Genomic DNA, 22,666 nt, shown 5'->3' on the forward strand with positions numbered 1-22,666 from the left:
TCAGTGGCTTATCGTGTGGTTTGGTAATATCAGGACTGTGTCTATTCAGTTGTTGACCTTGGGTTTGTCAGCCTCAGCGGCCATTAGCTGCCTGAGTGAAGAAAAGCCTCCAGCTTCATTAGGCCAGGAGCAAGTGGCCGAGCTGAAGCCTAAGGCCGAGGTGCTTTCACCCAGCCCCTAGTGCCTGGCACTTCGAACTCAGACTTCTGGCCTCCCAGAGAATAAACTCCTGTTTGTTACCTCCATCCCATTTGTGGTATATTCCTGTCAGAGTGATACTAGGTAACCAAAACAGTCCCATTCAGACCCTGCCAGGTCTGTAAGATACTTCTTTTCTGAACTCTTACAGTGATCATTGATCTTTGTTGTACCATTAGTTTGCCAGCACTTGGTATTGTTTTCATTTCTAAATGTTCCTGAGATTAGAGATGAGACCAGTATACCACAGTACATAGCCAACCAGCATCTCAGACTGGACAGTCTTAGTTCTTAGGTGAGGGTGGTTCCTTCTGAAGATGGCAGATTTCCCACAACATACATGTTTGTTGTTGTTGTTATTTGCTGTTGAGTCAGACCCGACTCATAGCAACCCCTCCTTGGGTTTCCAAGGCATCACTGAGAGAATTGTTACCAGCAGAATTCCAAGGGAAATGTCTTGATGGCACATAACAACAACAACAGCAACAACAACAACAACAATCACTATGGAAGTAGATTGCTCAACCTTCCTTCTGAGGAATGGCTGGTGGGTTTGAACCACCAGCCTTCTGGTTAGCAGTTCAGTGCCTTAGGTACTACGCTATATTGGTTTTATAAATTTCTTTATCAGAAGATGATGCAGTTCTTCAGCCACCTGCTTCATTATGTAAATAAATGTTATTATTGGTAAAGTTGACATATCCATCTTGTGAACTTCTTTTAAGACAAAGGCTGTGCTTTATATGTTCTTGCTGTTCTCAGCAGCTAGCACAGGGCTTTGCGTTCAAGATGGTGGTCAATACATGTTAATGGTGATTATCGTTGACAGATAAGAGAAAAATTTGGATTGGAAATTACTTCCCTTGAAATGGCATCTTAAAGTAGATATTATGCAGTGGTTCTTGAAATATTTTCATGGAGCTCTCCAGTGGAAGTTTAAAAACAATCATTTATAATGCTTGTAAAATGACTTAACCAAAAAAACCAAATTCACTGCTGTGGAGTCATATCTGACTCATAGCAACCCCTCCTTGGGTTTCTGAGGTGGTATCACTATGGAAGTAGATTGCCCAACCTTCCTTCCGAGGAGCAGCTGATGGGTTTGAACCGTCAGCCTTCTGGTTAGCAGTCAAGTGCTTTAGGCACTACGCTACTGGAACTCCCAGAGATGGCCCAGCTACTTAGTATTACTATATTTCAGTTCTGAGCAGAAATTAATTTATTTATTATTTTTCCCTTAATAAACACCTCTCGTAATATTACCCAGGCCATCGCTTCAGCCTTGTTTTTCATGCTGTTATCAATGCATTTTATTTTCTTATAAATTCAGTTGTTGGGCTATTGGATGTTCTCTGAAAATATTCTACATTTTCCCATTTGTAGCAGTTTTGATCATGCTGTTTCATCTCCCAGGATAGGCCTTCCCTTCCTCTCATCCTCATCTATTTCTCACCTACTGAAATATTTTCCAGCCTTCAAAGCTCATCAAATAAATACCTTCTTACTAAGATTATTCCTGACTTTCTTTCCTCCACTAGGATGTCCTTTTCAGTCCCTTACCTCTTTGTATTTCTACCACTTAACAGGTTCTCTTTTTCCTTACAGGATTTTTGAAATTGTATCCTTCATACAGATCTTAAGCTTTTTAATGGAAGAATTTGACTTTACTTATGTGTGTGTCCCATACTATGCCTGACACATTACTGTGAATCTAAATGGTGTCCACAAGTATATATTAAATTAGAACTGATCAAAAGGATTATTTTGCTTGCATTAAATCTGGGTAGCACTGTAATTTCAAATTCAAGTTTAGTAGTGAGTTTGAGTTATATCGTTTTGTTAATAAAGAGTTAATAAATTCAAGTTTTAGTTTCTTGGTGGTTTTTTTTTGTGTGTGTTTTGGGTTATAGACTTACAAGAGCATACATTATTAAGCCTTCCAGTGGACGGTGAGCACTCAGAATGATTTCATTAATATTGAAATAGCATGGCACAAAATTATGAAAAAAATCTTAGGTACAAATAATGAAACTCTTTGGATCATATTTTTTCTTTAGTATACTTATTTATATTTTTAGGATAATAATGATATCACTGACATGGAAAACCTGTCTATGCTTTTAAAGATAACTTTTCTTTGCACGTCAATTTATGTGTTCTGCTTTTCACTTGCTGCTCTGTAAGTTTGTCAGAAGAGAAGGAATGTTTATTGTCATGGGTGCTTTCCTAATTGACTGTAAATATTTTAATGTTAAATAAATGACTTTATGATTGTTGAGCTTAATTGTTGGGATAAAGAACAATTAGACAAAGAATGAATCCTAAACAAGCTGCTATATAAGACCACATGGTCAACACTGAACCCAAAAACAAAGGTGAGAAGGCAAGGAGAGGTAGGGTAGCTAGATCAATGAGAACAGAGCAAACAGAATGGAATTAATGAGACTGCTGATACATTGTAAAAATTGTAACCAATGGCACAGAACAATTATTAAAAAAAAAAAAAGAGAAAGCATGAATTCTTAAATATTAAATAATTTTTAAATGTTTAACTTTTCTTCTCTTGTAGTGAGAGGTTTTTCTTGAGGCTGAATAGAAACGGGCTTCCGAAAGCCCCGGATAAACCGGAGCGACACTGTTCTCTCTTTGTGGTGAGTGGAACTTGTTTCATCCATGAGGTAGATTCTTGCAGTTGTGTTTCATATTATTTAGCAGAAATAAATTATTGTGAGAGAATATAGTGAATTTGCTTAAACCTTGGAAATAACACAAGGGACATTAGTGCCTAGAATCCTGCTACCTTGTTCCCAGCGGCACCGTTGTTCCTTTAGTGATGTAGGGACATAAGAGTAAGAAGTGCCCCAGAAATCTCTAAGTTGCTTCTCCACTACCACCAGTTTCAAGATGAATAGACATTGATAGCAGCAACACGCCAGCAGAAACCCCTTACTCTGTCTTCTCCAGAGGCCTCAGTCAGGGGCTTGTCATATTTGCGGTGCCTGAAAATGTCATTCTGCACCTCATCTGGCACCCCCTTGGACTTGCACCTGGGAGCATGTCCTCTCTGCCCCTCCCTTGCTATGACTCTGGGTGTCTACCATGCTTGGGGGGGACATGGGCCTTACTGTGTTAATAGAAACTGCTCATTGGCGCCCAGGGCACGTGCTGACCCTGCCGTACCTCAGATCAGCTTTGAGTACATGCTGGACCCATTATTCTATTTACCAAAGTACAGTGATGCTAGGACTTAGCAAGGCACCTAGTATTTAGTACATATTTTTGAAATGTTTAAAGAAAAAGTCGCTGAAGGAGTGACTGAAAGAATAAACAAAGAATGGACTTTTCTTTTTGAGCGTTACCTGACATCAGTAGGCCTAAAGTAAAGGTGTTTGTACTGGTCCGTTTGTAACAGAATCTGAACTATGTGCTTCTGCTATAAAAATTTCATTTGGAATGTCTGCATTCATTTTTGTCTTCTATTATTTGTGAAAATGGTACACTGTACCCTTGAAATGCTGCTGTGTAAGTTACAAGTTCTGAAGTAACCAGACTTTGTTTTTGGGCAGGATTTGGGTAGCAGTGAGCTCCGGAAGGACATCTATATCACAGTGCACATTATCCGAATCGGTAGGTCCTGCGCTTGTCCAGGTGGTCGGAGCAAGTACCGGGGGAAGGAGCACTGAGAGTCTTCACATGCTTGTGGTGCATTTGCTGTCTGGATCAGAAAGGAGTCAGGCCAATTTCAGATTCAGAATTCATAGGATTCTTCCCTGGCCTCCTCAACCCCACATTCAGCCTCTTCACCCACCATAAGTAGATTTTGGTCTCTTTCCATAAATCATTGGGTAGTTTATTGTGTTTCATTGGACCACCTAAAAATATGTGATTCAAATATTGTCTTACTTCTGTTCAAATAAAACTTTCGGGAGCTGGGTTTCCTGCAAGTTTATGAAAACTTTACACCAACTGGCTTTTTCCAAAGTGCAGGTTATTACAGCTCACTATTCCAGAAGGTGCTACAAGAAAAGGGTTATGAAAATACTAAAGAGTACATTTCTTCATTCATTTGCATGATGTTATCAGCTTGTTAAAGCATCTGAGAAACAGTAATGACAAAATTAATGTGGTTCTCTCTGTTGACATTGGCTTCCCCACCTTTGATTCGACCATGTGTCATCTTTACTGTCATCTTTCTTAGCTTCTTGCAGAACGCACTTTGGGAAATGGTACACTACAATGAACTTGCCCAACAGCCAGAATGTGTTCCTTTATTTTTATACATGTTCTAAAAGCAGAGATCTTATGACAGGGGCCCTAGGTAGAATGAAGATGGTATAGCCCACGGTTTTTCTATTAAAACTAACCCACTTACTATGAATTTGTTCCCACTTCTTTACTAGCTTATTACTTGCATGGGAATACTTCTGTATATAGTAATAGCTCACCAGGCAGCCCTCATGTTGATCTTTACTTTTTATAGTCTTTTATTTTACATGGGAGCTCTACGTACACACTAACTGTATTGTGCATTGAGAGAAACTATGTAACATGTTGTCATTTTGACATTTTCTATATTTTTTTTTCTCATAAAAATTACTTCCGAAAACATTTTTCATTTTTTACACTTGAGAGATGGTAGAACAAAAAATAAACAGCCTTTTTTTTTTTTTTAATTATGTGAGAAAAAATTGGAACAAATGCATCCTGCTGTGTATTTGTGAGATAAAGTACCGTCTTCTCCCAGGATAGCAGTGCTGCAGTTTTATTTTAATTCAAGTGCATAATCACAATGAGAATATAAAATCTGGTTTTGGTTAGCTTCATGTAAACACCTCTAAAATGTATCTTCCACAGTGTTGAGAAGAAGAGTAAATACCTTTTGTTTTAGGAAACTTTTAAAAAGGTATCTATGGGAATTTGGTGGTAGGAAAACATGCAGTGGAGTGAGAACATGACCTCTTGACCGTATCCTAGGCTGCTGTGTCCCTCACTTTCAGGACTGTTGTAGAGGAAATCAGCTCCGTGGTATTCCCTAAGAAGGAGCCCCAGCGGCCCAATGGTTAAGCACTTGGCTGTAACTGAAAAGTTGGCAGTTTGGACCATCCCAGCAGCTCTACAGGAGAAAAACATGACGGTCTTTCCCATAAAGATTATAGCCTAGGAAACCCTATGGGCCAGTTCCACTGTCACATGGGGTCACTCTGAGTCAAAACCAACTCAGTGGCACCCAACAAGTATTGTTGCCTTTCAAATCACCAACCGAAAATACCCATTGCCATCAAATTAATTCTGACTCATAGCAATCCTACAAGACAAATTACAACTGTCCCAAAAGGATTCCAAGGATGTAATCTTTATGGAAGCAGTCTGGTGCATCTTCCTCCCCCAGAGAGGCTGGTGGGTGTGAACCGCTGACCTCTGGGTAGGTGGGTGAGCATTTAACCACTGTGCCACCAGGGCTCCTCTGCCTTTCAAGTATATAGTGTTTTATCAGTGATGGTATTTTTTTACTAAGACTTCTTTGGTCATTATGTATTCTGTGCTTCACAATGAATTTTCGATCAGAAATGGCCTACCCCCAGCTTTGTGAAATAAGTAATTCTCTGGGATGACTGCAAAAACTTGGTCAATGACTGTGTTTACTGTTTCACATTTTGAGACTATGAAGAAGTGAGCATCCAGGCAAGGCATTCTAAGAAAAGTTTAGCTTTGTCTGTTAGGTTATTTGATACGGTGAAGTGAAGGAGGGAGGAATTCTATCAGGGACAGACACTTTTTACTTCTTATAGAATGTCCCCTGTACCTGCTTTAGTGGGAAAAGGGCACAGTGAACCTTACTGCAGAGAGCAGGAGCAATAGCACCTTACTTCTAGGAATTGAACCCAGGTCTTGGATTTGGAACTCTCTTCTCTGCTGTTTGGCTAGTTGCTAAATATCTTTACCTCTCCCACTCCTCCTACTTTCCTTCCTGCTTAGAGAATTTCCTTGAAATCTGACGAGAAATGTAAATTCTTATTAATCCTACAGTTGGGAGCACCAGGACTGGCATCAGTTTACTTTTCGGAATAGTAATTGGATCATGTTTGGTATCCAAAACAGTGGTTTTCATAGAGGCAGGAGAGAAAAATTAAAATTGAGTTTTGAGGACATGCATGGTTTGGAAATTTGGGAGTTATACTTCATAGCAGTCAGAGAGACAATATCCCTATTCCAGAAGCTTCTCAAGTTATCATGAGAGTAACACTTACTCCATTTTTCTTATTTTGGGAGCCTTTCCCTACCCCCCACCATTTTTCTTTTGTATAATTCTAGTTAAGGAGCTCTGGTGGCGTAGTGCCTAAAGCATCTGACTGCTAACCAGAAGGCTGGTTGTTCAAATCCACCAGCCACGCCTCAGAAGAAAGATTGGGCAATCTACTTCTGTAGAGATACTGCTCTGGAAACCAAAGGAGGGGTTGCTGCGAGTTGGGTTCGACTAAACAGCAGTGAGGTTTTTGTTTTTTTTTTATTATTAATAGTTCTAGCTAACATGGGTGAAAGAAGAAAACACTGATGTGCATGCTGCACCCTTATGTAAGTCCATAGGACTTTAGAAGTAGAAGAGTCTGTAGGAATAATGTTGTTGAGAGTTTCCCAAGCTCTTTTGCTTTGTTTTTTGACTAATAAACTCTTTGATGATCTTAAATGACTTTGAAAAACTCCAACCAGAAATCTCCTAAATGCTTTGTGATCTTGAATATATAAGGAAATGATTAAATAAAGAAATTATATTTTAGATCATGACATTGACCAAGTTTGGAGTATATATTTTCATCCTCATACAATTTGTAACAATATTTAAAATGGAAATACATTGAGTTTTTCCATATAATGAAAGAACATTTTAAATTTGTTGAAATCTTTTCTGTAAGTACAAGTATGATTGGCTGATAAATAAATTCAAATTTGACATTATGAGTGTATGTTAAAACATAGACTGAAATTTAGCCACTTATTACAGCATCAGATCGTAAAAAGGTAGTATTTGAAATTCTTACATTTTGCAAGTCTTAAGAGCAACTGCCTTATTTTGATCATTCTGATTCTAACTGAAAAAATGATAGTGTATCAAGCTGCTGTTTATAAGCATTTCTGTGAAAAATAAAAACATATTGCATAGGTAGTTTACCTTTTCTTACTGATGAATAAAAGCCAAAAGGAAAATGGCAACAACCCCCCCCCCTTTTTTTTTCCTATTAACCATTGGTTTTTGGAAATGCTAGAGACATCTTGGGCTGTATGAGAATTTTGCAAATTTTATTCTGATGCACACAACTTATAGATCTGTTGCCAAGCATATGGAGACAGATTTGCAGATTTTTTATAGTTATTATTTTTTCCCACATTAACTTGTTATATTTCAGCATCAGTGTAGTTTCTATTTCCTGTCTTAAAAATTGCAGCATTGACAATTCAATATCAGTTACAATGTTACATATCAGTAACATTTTAAAGAAAGTATGACAATTTAAGCAAATTAAAATCTAATATTCAGTGTTCAACTGAGTTTTAAGCAGTCAGAGCACTGAGTCAACAGCATGTTCTTTCAGTCACCACTAACTGCTTCTGTGCTTACTTGCTGTCCTTTAGAGAATTTCAGACTGTTTTATCTCAAAGGTGAACATTTGGAAATATTTTATAAAAAATTAATTTAAAAAAAAAAGGAAAGAAAATGAAACAGGCAGCATCACTGCCTTTAATGACATGAAAACTCCTGGGAGGCTGACAGAGATTCCTCAGGGGAGGGAGCTCCCAAAGATGGGATGGGCCGCAGTGTTTTCCAGATGGAAACTGATAACGAGACCTTAAGCTGCTGGCCCAAAGTTACCCAGCTAGGTGGTTGCGGAGAAGAGTCCAGAATCAAAACAACATCTTTTGTTGCCCCAAACCAGTGTTCTTTCCATTGTCCAATTACATTTTGCATGGCTTATCTGGTAGCTGTATGTGCTCTCATTAGGATGAATCTGATGAAATGGTTACATGGGTCATGTTTGCTTTCGGACAGGTCGAATGGGAGCAGGAGAAAAGAAAAATGCCTGCAGTGTCCAATACCGACGACCCTTTGGCTGTGCCGTTCTTAGCATCGCTGACCTGCTGACAGGAGAGACAAAGGATGACCTCATCCTGAAAGTGTACATGTAAGAAACATGCATGTGGTGGGAGCAAATCTTATGTAGATCCTACTGGTCGCATGGGTAAGAAGGGGAAGAGATGAGTAGGGCTCAGGAGCCATTTCTGGAAAACAAGAATCTATAGATTCGCTAGGCACTGTGGTGGTGCTGGCAGTTCGAACCCACCAGCCACTCCACAGCAAAAGATGAGGAAGCCTGCTTCCATAAAGATTTACAGCCTTGGAAAACCTATGGGGCAGTTCTACTGTGTCCTATAGGGTTGCTATGAGTTGGAATTGACTTGACGATGGTAGGTTTCAGACTTTAGGTAGGTTCAGTACAAGTAAGCCCACAAATGTGCACTTGTGACTGCCAATGAATACAGAATGCATTAATTATGTAGAATGTCCCCTGCATAGAGTATCCCTGTGAATTAACCCCGAACATATCTTTATGCCAAGACAGCCAGTTAATTTATCTTTGGAAAAGGGAAATCATTTTTAATGTAAGTTAGTTAGAACTAATTAGACTTAGGAAAAAAAGCTCAGGTGATTTTCTTCATTACTCCACAAAGGACATCAGATAATGTATTCTAAATCCTAAGTTAAATGGTTTTTAAAATACACATGGTTTTGGATTACCACGCTCTAAGTGTTCCCCACTGGTTTGGTCATTGAGAGATGATCTGCACTGAAGTCCTCAGAACAGACCCCTGTGGTTCCCGCGTGCCTGGTTTGAGAACCGTGGTGCTAGTGCTTCTAATTTTCTCTTCTGGCATTTGTATTGATGTCCAACATAAGTCAGTAATTTTCTCCTGTGCAGAGGTAGCATGACAGCCCTCTGTCTGTGGACATACACTTCACGTTGCTTTTTCAACGTCCCTGAGGGCTCCCTGGATTTCTCCACTCTCCACTCAGTGCCCAAAGGACCTGAGCCCACCTCTGCTAATTAGTTGACAAAGATTTGTCTACAGTGTGTGTTTGAAGAGCAGAGATTCTCTTTATCTCCTTTAAGAAGGACAAAATCTGTGACCTTGATTTTAAACTTGAAACCACCTACCTACCAGTTACCATCAAGTCAGTTATGACTCTTGACAACTCCACGTGTATCGGAGCAGAACTGTTCTCCATGGGATTTTCAGTAACTGATTTTTTGGAAGTAGATAGCTAGGCCATTCTTCTGAGGTACCTCTGGGTAGACTCGCACCTGCAGCCATTTGGTTAGCAGCCAAGTTTATTAACCACTTATACCACCAAAAGCTCACTGCAATTGAGTCGATTTCGACTCACAGCGACCCCTCCCTTGATTTCCAAGGCGGTATCTTTATGGAAGTAGATGGCCCGTTTTTCCTTCCAAGCAGCAGCCAGCCTTCTGGTTAGCAGTCAGATGCCATAGGCACTATGCCACCAGAGTCTTGTTACTATTTTTATCACATGGCACCTTCAATTTTAGCAGTTGAGGTAAATCTTTGTTAGTCTTCATTCTAAACTTTACTGTGAGTCAGAAACATAATTTATTTTAAATAATTCTGATGAAAAAAGCCACCATTTACTGTGCACTTACTATGTGTTGTTGTTGTTGTTGTTGTTATGTGCCGTCAAGTTGGACCCGACTCATAGCGACCCCTTCTTGGGTTTCCGAGGTGGTATCACTACAGAAGTAGATTGCCCCATCTTCCTTCCGAGGAGTGGCTGGTGGGTTTGAACTGCCAGCCTTCTGGTTAGCAGTCAAGTGCCTTAGGCACTATGCTACCAGAGCTCCCACTATGTGTTATGGAACTGTTTTAAATACTTGGCTTATACCCTATCACTTTATCCTCACAACAAAACCCCAGAGCAGATGCTGTTATCTCAGTTTGCACATAAAGAAAAAGCAGAGAAGCTAAATAATTTGCCCCAAATCACACAGCTAATAAGTAAGAAACACAGATTTGAAGTCACATCCCTCTGACTCCAGAAACTAAGCTATCATGTTATCCTCAGGTTTTACGTTTCTGGGTGCTGCTGATACCCACCATCTTATAATAAATACCCTATGATGCCATCAGATGGCTTTGCTTTTTAAGAAAACTAAAGTTCTTCACAAACATGATCTCATCGCTTCTTAGAATAGTCTTTCTAGATGTGGGCAGCGAGTGCTGCATTTATCTTCCCATTGGGGAAACTGAGGGCCCTACAGTTACATGCATTCCCTTGGTTATGAACAAGCTGAAGACAACCCATGAATCCAGCTCTGCCTATAGGACACATGCTTGTAAAAACAAATTGGGCTACCCTTGGTGGGTTTTATTGTCTGTTTTTTTCTTAGACATCAAATAAAGTTATGGATAATTCTCGTTAGAAGGATCCCTTAATAATGCCAGCTCAGCAAATTGTAAAGCCATTATAAGAAGGAATACTAACCCATCAGAACAGATGAAGAAAGAACTGTGAATTGAGTGAAACATATTAGGAAACTGCCTGTTATAAACAAGTTGGTAGAAATTTCTGTTTGTAATGATTGCTGACTCCATAGCCAGTTTGCACTCAAACATGGAACAGTAACAAAGGCCTTCTCTGAGCTTGGGAGGAATTCCAGTCACATACTTCAGGAGTTTTGATTTTACTCAGTTTTGTAGGTTAAAAGCATGAATTCTGGAGTCACTTAACTAGCTAATAGAAATAGAAAGTGAGCCATCCTCCTTCCTTCCCTACTGGGCTGAAATAAGAAAACTAGAAGCAGAATATACTAAATGGGAATTTGGTATCTTACAGCTGGACAGGTAGGATGAGTTCATTCCATCTTAATTTTCTGGCCTTCCTAGATTCAGTGCTCTGTTTGATATCCCACTGTTAACTGCCTCGAAAATAAGCTCCGTTATTTTCCTCCTGGAAAAGCCTGTGGTGATAAGATAAAATGTAAATGGATCCATGTGTATGTGTGTGTGTATTTATTATATGTGTGTGTGTTTATATATATACATATATATGTAGGTGTGCAGACAAATAATTGTGAATTATCTATGCAGATAAGATCACTAGGAAGAAATCCATCCTGTGGCACATTTTGATTGATGGTGCTGTAGAATCTTGATTTTCAGTGCTCTTTGGAAGAGGGCACAATTATGGCTAATGAAAGTTTGTGGTAAATTTACAAACAGGTTCAGATGAGGGAAATCCTTCAAGGCTAACCGGGGGCAGTAAAAAAAGGTTGCTGTTATTCTTATTAGGAGCTGTCGAGTTGATTCCATCTCATAACTACCGTATGTACAATGGAATGAAACATTGCCGGGTCCTGCACCATCTGCACAGTTGTTGCTATATTTGAAGCCATTGTTGCAGCCGCTGTGTTTATCCAGCTCCTTGAAATTCTCCTCTCTTTTACTGACCCTCTACTTTACAAAGCATGATGTTCTTCTCTAGGGATTGGTTCCTTCTGATAGATACCCACTACTATCAAGTTGATTTCAACTCATAGCGATGCCATAGGACAGAATAGAACTACCCCATAGGGTTTCTAAGGTTGTAAATCTTTATAGAAGCAGACTGCCTCATGTTTCTCTTACAGAGTGGCTGGTAGGTTCAAAGTGCCAATCTTTTGGTTAGCAGCTGAAATAACCACTATACCACCATGCCCAATGTATGTGAGACAAAGTCTAGCCATCCTGATTTCTAAGGAGCATTCTGGCTGTACTCCTTCCAAAACATAGTTGTTCATTCTTCTGCCAGTTCATTGTATATTGAGCATTTTTTTTGCCAGTACTATAGTTCCAATGCCTCAATTCTTCTTTAGTCTTCCTTCTTCATTGTCCAGCTTTTGCATGCATATGAGGTGATTGAAAATACCATGGCTTGAGTCAGGCGCATATTACTCCTCAGAGTGACATCTTTGCTTTTGAATACTTTCAAGATACCTTTTGCAACAGATTTGCCCAATGCAGTACGTCCTTTCAATTCTTAACTGTTGCTTCCATGAGCATTGATTGTGGATCCAAGTGAAATGGAATCCTTGACAACTTCAATCGTTCTCCTTTTATTGTGATCTGGCTTATAGTTCCTCATTCTATTTTAATTTTCCTAACTTCTGAGATTTAGTGCACTCTTTGGATGAGGATTTTTACTTTCTTTATGTTGAGATATAATCCATGTTGAAGGCTGTCTTTGATCTTCATCAATAAGTGCTTCAAGTCCTTTTCATTTTCAGGAAGCAAGGTGGTGTCATCTGCATATCATAGGTTATACCACAATATTCATATATTCTAGCTTCTCGGATTATATGCTCAACATACAGATTGAAAAAGAATACAACCCTGATACTCAAGATTGCATATACTCAAGATTGTACTTTGGCTTTCATGGACTTGTTTTAATTTTCTTCAGCTTCATTTTGAGTTTGCATGTGAGCAATTCATGGTCTATTCCACAGTCAGTCCTTGGCCTTGTTCTGACTGATGATACGGAGCTTCTCTATCATCTCTTTCCATAGATGTAGTTGATTTGATTTCTCTGTATTCCATCTAGCAAGGTCCATGCATATAATCACTGTTTATCTTGTTGAAAAAATACACTTGCAATGAATAGGTCATTGGTCTTACAAAATTCTATCATGAGGTTTCCAGTGTGATGCCCATCACCAAGTCCATGTTTTCCAGTTATTGATTCTTCTTCATTTCTGGCTTTCACATTCTGACCACCAGAAATTATCAGTGCATCTTGATTTCATATTTGATCGGTTTCAGATTATAGAAGTTGGTAAGAAAGTTCATTTTTTTCATCTTTGGCATTAGTAGCTTGAGCATCAATTTGATCAAGAGTTATATTAACTCATCTTCCTTGTAGATGTATTTATACTACCACTTGTCTCTCAGTTTGTCATACTGTGGTGGCTTGCATGTTACTGTGATGCCAGATGCTATGCTACCAGTATTTTAAATACAACAGGGTTACTCATGGTGGATAAGTTTCAGCAGTACTTCCAGACTCAGACAGGCTAGGAAGAAAGCCCTGGAAATCTACTTCTAAAAAACATTGCCTATTGAAAATATTATGATGAATAGCAGTAGAACTCTTTCTGATGTAGTCCCAGAAGATGAGCCCTTCAAGTTGGAAGTTATTCAAAATATAAATTGAGAAGGGTTACCACTTCAAAGTAGAGTTGACCTTAATGATATGGATGGAGTAAAGCTTTTGGGACCTTCATTTCCTGATATGGCATGACTCAAAATGAGATGAAACATCTGCAAACATCTATTAATAATCAGAATTTGGAATGAATAATGGATGAATTTAGGAAAATTGGAAGTTGTGAAAAATGAAATGAAATGCATGAAAATTGATGTCCTAGGCATTAGTGAACTGAAATGGACTGGTATTGGCCATTTTGAATCAAACAATCATATGGTCTACTATTCTAGAAATGATAAATTGAAGAGAGGCAGTGTCACATTCACTGTCAAAAGGAATATTACAAAATCTATCCTGAAGTACAATGCTGTCAATGATAGGATTATGCCTACCTGCCTACAGGAATACCAGTTGAGGGGTAATGGGCCAATTGTACATGAATCATTAGGATATTGCTGTCAAAAAGGCTAGCCAGCCCTTTATTCACACAGCTGATGGTTTTTACATACCCACCCAGCCATTCACAGTACTGAGGGGAACACAGGCATGAACCAGTTCTGGATCAAAACCTTAGAAGCTTTAACAGCCACCAGGTAAATGACACCATGTACACAAATAAAGGTAGCATGAGCTAGTGAATGAGAAGAACTACAATTAAGAAGTAGAGAAGATTGTGAGATTGAGAAGACATTGAGATAGATACCTTTTAGCCCAGATGTGGAAAATCTGGAAGGGTGCTTTTATTACCATGTGTTTAATCCCGTCAATCCCCACCCCCCCCCTCAAGGGCCAGTTGTATTGACCTCAATTTCATTTTGCTTGATTTGTTGCATTTGATGCTAGCCAAACCTGCTCAAGTTACAGTAGGTGAGACTTGCTCATGAAAAACTCACATTCATTGAGTATTTACTCTTTTGGGTGTTGTATTAAGCTCAAGGTCCCTAGGTACAAATGATTTGTGCTTGACTACTAATTGAAGCATTGATGGTTCATACCCATCCATTGGGAAGAAAGACCTGGTGATCTATTTCCATTAAGATTATCAAACCAAAAAAAAAAAAAAAAAACCCATTGCCTTTGAATCAATTCCAACTCATAACAACCCTATAGGACAGAGTAGAACTGTCCCATAGTTCTAAGGATGTAATCTTCACTGAAACAGACTTGTCACATCTTTCTGGTGGCCTCAAACCACCAACCTTTGCTTAGCAACCAACTACTTAACCAACATTTACCTACTGTACCACCAGGGCTCCTTGTTAAGATTGCTGCCAAGAAAACTCTGTGGAGCATTTCTCCACAGTAACAGATTGGGGAGCCACGATCAGAATTGGCTCTATGCCAATGGGTTTGCTTTAAGCTTGTTTAATGTTCTAGTATATTACCCCCATTGTACAAATGAGGAAATTGAGGAACAGAGGTAGGAAACAATTCATTCAAACACCAAAGGTCAGTGACTAATGAGGGTTCAAATCCATGGAGTCCTCTTAATCTGTGCTGCCTTCCACTGTGTGCAGTGTTCTCTGAGATATGTTCCTTTTTCCACTCCTAATCTGTGAGTTGTTCATCCCAGCTGCTCCTGTCAGGTGGTCAGACATTACCAAGCATGGACATCCTGCTTCTCTTGTAGCACCCAAACTGGCAGTCCTCTGCCACTGGTTGTTGGAGATTCCCAGGGAGCTTTAGTTATAGTGGGTGTAACAAGGGGGCCAGGTGTGTCGTTAAGGTCATTGCTTGCTGTCACGCATCATTAAAGTTTAACAGAGTATTCATGTTTTTGTAGGTGTAACACAGAGAGTGAATGGTACCAAATCCATGAGAACATCATTAAAAAGCTGAATGCACGTTATAATTTGACTGGCTCCAATGCAGGTGAGTTTGTTTCCATATGCTTTTTTTCTTTCATAAATCTTTTATTTGTTTGTGTCAAACAGAAGTGATCAGCAGTTTGCTTTTCTCTCTAGTCATTCTCTAACTTTAAAAAGGCTTAGTCAACATTTCGATAGGTCTCCCTATGCTAAAATGCTATGCTAAGATGCTTTAACTCTCTGTTTAAATATATACATACATATACATATATATATATATATATATTCCAGTTTGAAACAATGCAGAGATGGCCAGTGGTACTAAATCTCTAAGCTGTTACCAAGAGCTGAAAACCAAACCCCAAATAAATTTGGGTTCATGACTGTTGTACAGAATTGGTTTGATAAACTGAATTTCATCACTAAGGTCCAGTAAAACAGGCTTCACTGCCTATATCTGGCTGCCGGAAAGCAACATTGCTGAATTAGAGAACAACCATGCAGGCTTATATGTTGAAATTGGCAGTGGACTCTAAGGAGAGTAATGTTGACTTCAGTATCATGTGGAGAAAATTATATTCATAACTGTTCAGGGAAACTGAGATATATGGCACAGTATAAAGATGATATATAATAGGTTACATTGCATAATACACATTTTATATTATGTAGTATAATACATAATATATTGTACAGCACAAACAAGGAGCCCTGGTGATGCAATAGTTAAACACTCAGCTACTAACCAAAAGGTTGGTGGTTCCAATACACTAACTGCTTCATGGAGAAAAATGTGGTCATCTGCTTCTGTAAAGATTTCAGCCTTGGAAACCTAACGGGCAGTTGTGTAGGGTCCTATATGGTCACTGAATCAGAATATACTTGATGGAATTTGTTATAAAATATATGGATTAGTGACAGCTTTAAATTTTTTGCTCAGTAGACAAGAACTAGGTAAATATTTTTCACTCTTACCCTCTTCCAATCCATGTTAAAGCAAATAAACTATGAAGTTATGCACTTTAATTAATATAAAGAAACTTCAAATTAGGCAAACTATTATTTGAACTGAATTCACTGTTTTTAAAGTAGACTGATTTCTAAAATATCTTGAATATAAATTTTTGTGTTAGTAGTCTAAATTGCTTGGCAGTTAGCAGAATCAGAACTTAAATTCAGGCCACTTGTTTTCCAGACCTGTACACATCTTGCTAGATCACAGTAACCCACAAAGAGAAAGTAACTGTAGGCAGGAACCTTGTGGCTCAGGGCAATGAGAGTTATTATCCACAACTCGCACATGTGGGAATGCTTCAGGCTGTAATGACTTGTGAGATCAGCTTCCTCCTCCCTCTCCCAAGAGTTGGGGAGGTAACTTGGATTTGATTTGATTTGATGTGATTCTGATAGTCATTTGCTTTGGACAGTGTCCTACATATACCACTAAATAAGTAAGAGACTGGAAGCATTTATTGTTTAGGGCAGAGTCCCTGAAGGACCAGAAGGAGACAGTAGTAGTGGAATTGGAATGTGCTATTGGTATAAAATAAACACTGGATTTGGAGACTTGGTAAAATCAAAGGAATGCAAAATTGCTCAATATTAATTTTTGATATTGAGTGCATGTTGACATGATACCATTTTGGATATATTGGGCTAAATAAAATATATTATCAAAATTATTTTAAATGTAGCTACTTAATAATTTAAAATTATATACATGGTTTACATGTGCTAAGGAGTTCTGGAGGAGCTCTGGTAGCTTAGTGCCTAAGGCGCTTGACTGCTAACCAGAAGGCTGGCACTTCAAACCCACCAGCCACTCCTCGGAAGGAAGATGGGGCAATCTACTTCCATAGTGAAACTGCCTCAGAAACCCAAGGAGGAGGGGTCACTATGAGTCGGGGTCGACTTGATGTCATATAACAACAATAACAAAGGAGCTCTGGTGGCATAGTGGTTAACCAAAAGTTGGCAGTTTGAACCCACTAGCCACTCCGTGGGAGAAAGATGAGGCAGTCTGCCTCTGTAAAGATTGACAGCCTTGGAAACCCTAGGGAGGCAGGTCTACTCTGTCCTCCAGGGCTGTTATGAGCCAGGATCAACTCAGTGGCAGTGGGTTTGGTTTTGTTGCATGTGCTACTCTAGACTCAGTTTAAAGGATAACATTATTTTTAAAGTTCTTCTCATTCCTCACAAACAAGTTCAGTGTTCCTTCTTCCTTTCCTTCTGTTCACTAACTGTGGGTTGAGGAGTCCGTAGCCCTCTGTATCCTGTTGTTTCTCCTTGAGAGTCCCATTACTCTTAATTTGTTTGCATTTGCCTCCTATGCAACTAGTTAAGTATAAAACTAACCCTGACTTAAGATTTTTGCATGTATTCATTTACCTCCCTACTTCATAGATGTGCTGCAGTACACTTCTTCACCAACTCTTTGTCAACTCCCAAGCCTTCCTCCTTTCAAATATGCCTTGTTCAGAACAACATAATTAATCTGTTGTTGCATTGTTTAGATATATTATTTCCATTGCCAATACTCTAAGGTGGTACCCACTTGCCTCTTGAGTTATACTGAAGTTCTCGTTGATAGACTCTGACTTGGACCTCTAGACAGATTCTTAACATAACTGATGCTGCCTCCTGTGAGGCCTCTGTTAGGATCAAGTTTCCAGATAAGCCAAACCACAAATTGCACTCTGTTTGCAGAAAAGCATCATCTCTTAGAGGGTATAGTGTAGTATTTAAGAGCTTTGCCTCTGGAATCGGTATGCCCACCCTAGGTATGAATCACAGATTTGTGTCTAAGTGTTATTGGGAGGATTAAAAAAGAAGGTGTATGCAAAACACATGGGCTAGGACTTGATACATAAGTACATGTTGAATGTTAGTTTATGTTGTTTATCCACTTCAGAGCCATCATCTGGAATACTCTGGTAGCGTAGTGCCTAAGGCACTTGACTGCTAACCAGAAGGCTGGCAGTTCAAACCCACCAGCCACTCGGAAGGAAGATGGGGCAATCTACTTATGTAGGCTACTGCCTTGAAAACCCAAGAAAGGGTCACAATGAGTCGGGTCCGACTCAACAGCACATAACAACAACAAACAGCAACTCTCTAAATCAGGTCACCTTGTTTCATTTTCTCAAAATGTATCCTGATTTAATCCTCTTAAGGAAGACTTGTAGAATAATAATACAGTTAGAGTTTTGAAAGATCACTGAAACAACCCCTCATGGGTTCTCCCATTTCTTGGCTGATTTGATTGTTAATACCTCTTTCTAAGTCTTTTAAATTTAATTGTTGTTCTTCTGATTACATATATTCACTTCAAGAGAGAACAGCAGCATATTCTATTTATTTGGGCAATTCCCAGGTGCTTAGGCATGCTCCACATGTTTCATGGACTTTGTCCATTTTATTGGCTGATTGTCCACTTACTCTTACTGAAATCCTGGGTGAGCCTGGACCAGAAAGTGAGATCCAAACCACCTTAATCTCTGAATGTTTTATTTCCTGTTTACAGCCTCTGTGCTGAAATGAAAAACTACTTGTTGCATCTTTGGAAAGAGTGAAAGAAACCATTATACTATAGAGCTCCAAATTCCTGTTTAACTGTATAAAAGGATTTCCCATCCCTTTGTAAGGGTCCACCCTCCATTTTGCTACCTAATGCAATACTTAGACTCCTAGGAAATCTTTTAAAAAGTATGCTCTTTGTATTCAGTTTCCACTGCAAAGCCCTGTCTGCTCTCCTGGCCTTATGATCTCGGAACCCTCCGTCCTGCTTCCTGAAAGCCTGAGTCTGAGCCAGGCCCACACAGCCAGCATCTATCTGCCTTCTTTTCTCTGGTCTCCAGCTGATCCCATTTAGCTCACACAGGCCAAGACAAACTCAGCCGTAAGCTTCACCACTCCAAAATATTGTTCCAAAGCTAAAAAAATCAGGAAGAACCTTTCTTATAAAACAAACCCTTTACTCCTGCCATCAGCGTGTCTAGTCATCATTGTGGGTAAATCCTTGTCCTGTGTCACCTTCATCTGTTTTATTCCAAATGGTTGTGAAGAAGGGAGTTGTATGGGCAGCAGATAGGTATTTAGGAGCGGATTGGCTTCACTATTGAAAGGGAGGCACTCTAATGACTTGCTTAAAATAATGTGGGAAGCAAGAGTGTAAGAAATTGAAATGGGAACTTGGGGTGCCTCTGGTGGTATAGTGCCTAAGGCGTTGATTACTAACCAGAAGGCTGACAGTTCAAACCCACCAGCCACTCCTCAGACAGAAGGTTGGGCAATCTACTTCTGTAGTGTTACTGCCTCGGAAACCCAAGAAGGGGTCTCTGTGAGTCAAAATCGACTTGATGGCAGTGAGTTTGGTTTTGGTTTAATATTCAAACTGTCACAATGGTTAGGTAGGTTGACTTCCACTGTTTTCTCCTTGGACCACCTAATTGTTGATTAAATAGAAGCAGTGCAGTCAAACATTTTCAAGAGAATTGAGTTCATTCTACAAAGTACTTTTTTTTTTTTTTTTGCCTTCCTCTGCTATTCCTTGGTCATTGGTACTAAAAAAGGAAAAAAGAAAAAGATTTTGAAATTAGTTTGGGAAACAAATTCCACCAGCCAGTTCCCAGGTACTTCATGCTTCATTGATGTTCTCCTATCTCTTGAAGTAGTAATCTTGTCCCTTTAATAGATAAAAGGATTCCTCTAGTTAACTGATTTTCTTTCCTGTATGTTGCAAAGGTACATTAACCATTATCTTTGGTGAGTTTATAAACTGGGGAAGAAGGGTACCAGTGCTCCCTTTAACATTTAAAGATGAACAGTAATTATATTAATATATCCTGTGATTAAATTTGAGAGCCCTGGTGATGCAATGCTTAAACACTCAGCTGCGAATCAAAAGGTTGGCGTCTCAGACCCACCAGCTGCTCCATGGGAGAACGGTATGGCAGTCTGCTTCCATAAAGATTACATGCAGCCTTGGAAATCCCATGGGGGCAGTTCTACTCTGTCTTATAGGGTCTCTGTGAGTTGGAATCAACTTGATAGCAATGGGTTTGGTTTGGGTATGGTTAAATTTAGTCAGGTTGAATAATTCAAAAATCTCTAAGTTGTGTGGAATTTTAAAACCCAAAAGTAATATTATGAGAATTTGAAATCTAAAAATATTCATTAAAATGAGCCTGGTTTAGGTTTGTTGAACAAATGGTTATTATAAATGTCACCTCTGACAGACATTAGCAGTTGAATTCTAGGAATGTGAAATAAAACTGAGCCAATATGATTTACTGAGGCAAATTCAGCTCTAGCATTTGACATAAAGTGTCTCAAAATCATTGGCTATGGTACAGTATGTCCTGAGAAGAACTTTAGAATCTTTTCATACTATCTCTGTGTTTATGAAATATTATTTCCTATATGTAGCTTCTAACTAGAAGAAATCATATGTCCTAATCAGGTAAATTTCTAGAGTCTTCTTTTTGCCTTGGTAAGATGATTGTCCTTGGTTGTATTCTTGCTAGCTTTACTCAAAAATTAAAAAATTAAAAGGAATTACCTAGATAAGCAGCCTGCAACATATTAAAACCAAACCAAACCAAACTCACTGCTGTCAAGTCAGATCTGACTCATAGCAACCCCTCCTTGGGTTTCCAAGGCACTATCACTCTGGAAGTAGATTGCAAATCCTCCTTCCGAGGAGTGGCTGGTGGGTTTGAACCACCAGCCTTCTGGTTAGCAGTCAAATGCCTTAGGCACTGCGCCACCACAAATTTAACTCCAAAGTATTTTGAGAATATTAGGTTGCAGTGTAGGACTGAGAATCCTTAGGACTGAGAATCCTAACCACACATGCTGCTGTAGTCATTTAATTCAATATTACTGAATTGGAATAATACCTAAGGATTGTGTTGGTGCTCCTGAGTTTTTAACACTGCACTTAGAAACTTTACTTTTTAATATTGTTGAAAGAAAAATTATACTTATTGGCACCACCTATTGGCTAGAAATACAGTCTGTGGCCTTTTTGTTCACCTTCATAATTATTAAACCATACCTTTTTTTCCCTTTCTTTCCATTCCCTCCCTGTTGTTCCTCTTCCCTGTGTCCTTTCGCATGCATTCCTGCCATCTGAGCTATCACTCTTTTAAATTAATACCCTCTGTTCTCCCATGATTGATAGTTCTAAGGATTGTATCTACCTGATTTAAATGTTCACCCTCTATGCCGGTCTGCTCTTTGGCTGGTGGCCATGGGAGTGAGTTCAGTTACAGGCCTGAAAGGTAACTAAGGGTCATAGTCTTAGGAGTCTCACCAGGCTCAATCAGACCAGTAAATCTGTTCTTTCTAATGATTTTGAGTTTCATTCTACATTGTTCTCCCACTCTATCCAGGATCTCATATACTAATCCCTTTCTGAGTGGGAAGAGTAAACCATACTTTTTTATTATTATTATTACTAATTAAGATTGACCTCCATACTGTGCCATACACATATATTGGAATCAAGCTTCTGTTCCTGCTGCACCTCTCCACAGCCCCTGTTCTTTCATGCCTTGAACTGCGCTTCTCTACCCCATCACACACTTGTCTCTGTGCCTGTGCACATGCTGTTCTCTCTGCCTGCAGGACTTATCCTCCTCTTCTTCCTCTTCCCAACTCTGTTAAGGTATCACATCATTTGAGCAGCTGTCTCTTAGCCTTCACATTGCCCACAGACACAATCAGTCTCTCCTTTGCCTGTGCTCACTCAGTACTTGACTTCACTTGTATTTATAAGAAGGAGCTCTGGTGGCATAGTGCCTAAGGCATTTGACTGCTAACCAGAAGGTGGGTGCTTCAAACCCACCAGCCACTCTGTGGAAGGAGGACTGGGAAATCTGCTTCCATAAAGATTTTCCACCAAGGAAACCCATTGGGGGTTGCTGTGAGTCAGAATCAACTCAATGGCAGTGAGTTTGGTTTTCTTTGCTTTGCCTGTATAAGATCCATTGCTCTGAATTTTTACCCTTGTCTCCACTTAGTTTGCCTGAATCCCCATCCTAACCATAGTACTAACACAGAGAATGCATTCAGTAAACATCTTTATAGGAATTGTCATTGTTGTTTTCCAGTGCCAAGTCATTTTTTTTCTTTTTCATTTGGGTGGAAGTTTACAGAACAAATTCCCTTTCCATACAGCATGTTGTCTCATGACACTGACTACAATTTACCCCAATGCAACAGCTCCCCTCCCTCTTCCTCCCGATAGTTATGTCTTCCCAGTGTCCATCCCTCCATGCACTCCTGCCGCCTGAACTGTCTCCCTGTGCATAAGCAGCCCTTCTTTCTCCCATGATTGTTCTCTCCAAGGAGTGTATCTACCTCAGGTAAATGTTTGACTCATATGCCTGTCTTTTGTTTGGCT

The 22,666-nt window shown here is 39.3% G+C and overlaps 1 protein-coding gene across 1 annotated transcript in view; it reads left to right on the plus strand.

Annotated features, from left to right (window-relative positions):
• DOCK4 (dedicator of cytokinesis 4) overlaps positions 1–22,666 on the plus strand; it is a 353,512-nt gene that overhangs the window by 82,371 nt on the left and 248,475 nt on the right. The window contains exons 9-12 of the mRNA XM_007945030.1: positions 2,768–2,849; positions 3,765–3,825; positions 8,243–8,375; positions 15,234–15,322. Coding sequence (XP_007943221.1) covers positions 2,768–2,849; positions 3,765–3,825; positions 8,243–8,375; positions 15,234–15,322 — 365 coding nt within the window. The remainder of the gene's footprint in view (positions 1–2,767; positions 2,850–3,764; positions 3,826–8,242; positions 8,376–15,233; positions 15,323–22,666) is intronic.

This window comes from Orycteropus afer, unplaced genomic scaffold (assembly GCF_000298275.1).
Source record: "Orycteropus afer afer isolate SDZICR_OR568_19922 unplaced genomic scaffold, OryAfe1.0 scaffold00007, whole genome shotgun sequence".
Lineage (NCBI taxonomy): Eukaryota > Metazoa > Chordata > Mammalia > Tubulidentata > Orycteropodidae > Orycteropus > Orycteropus afer.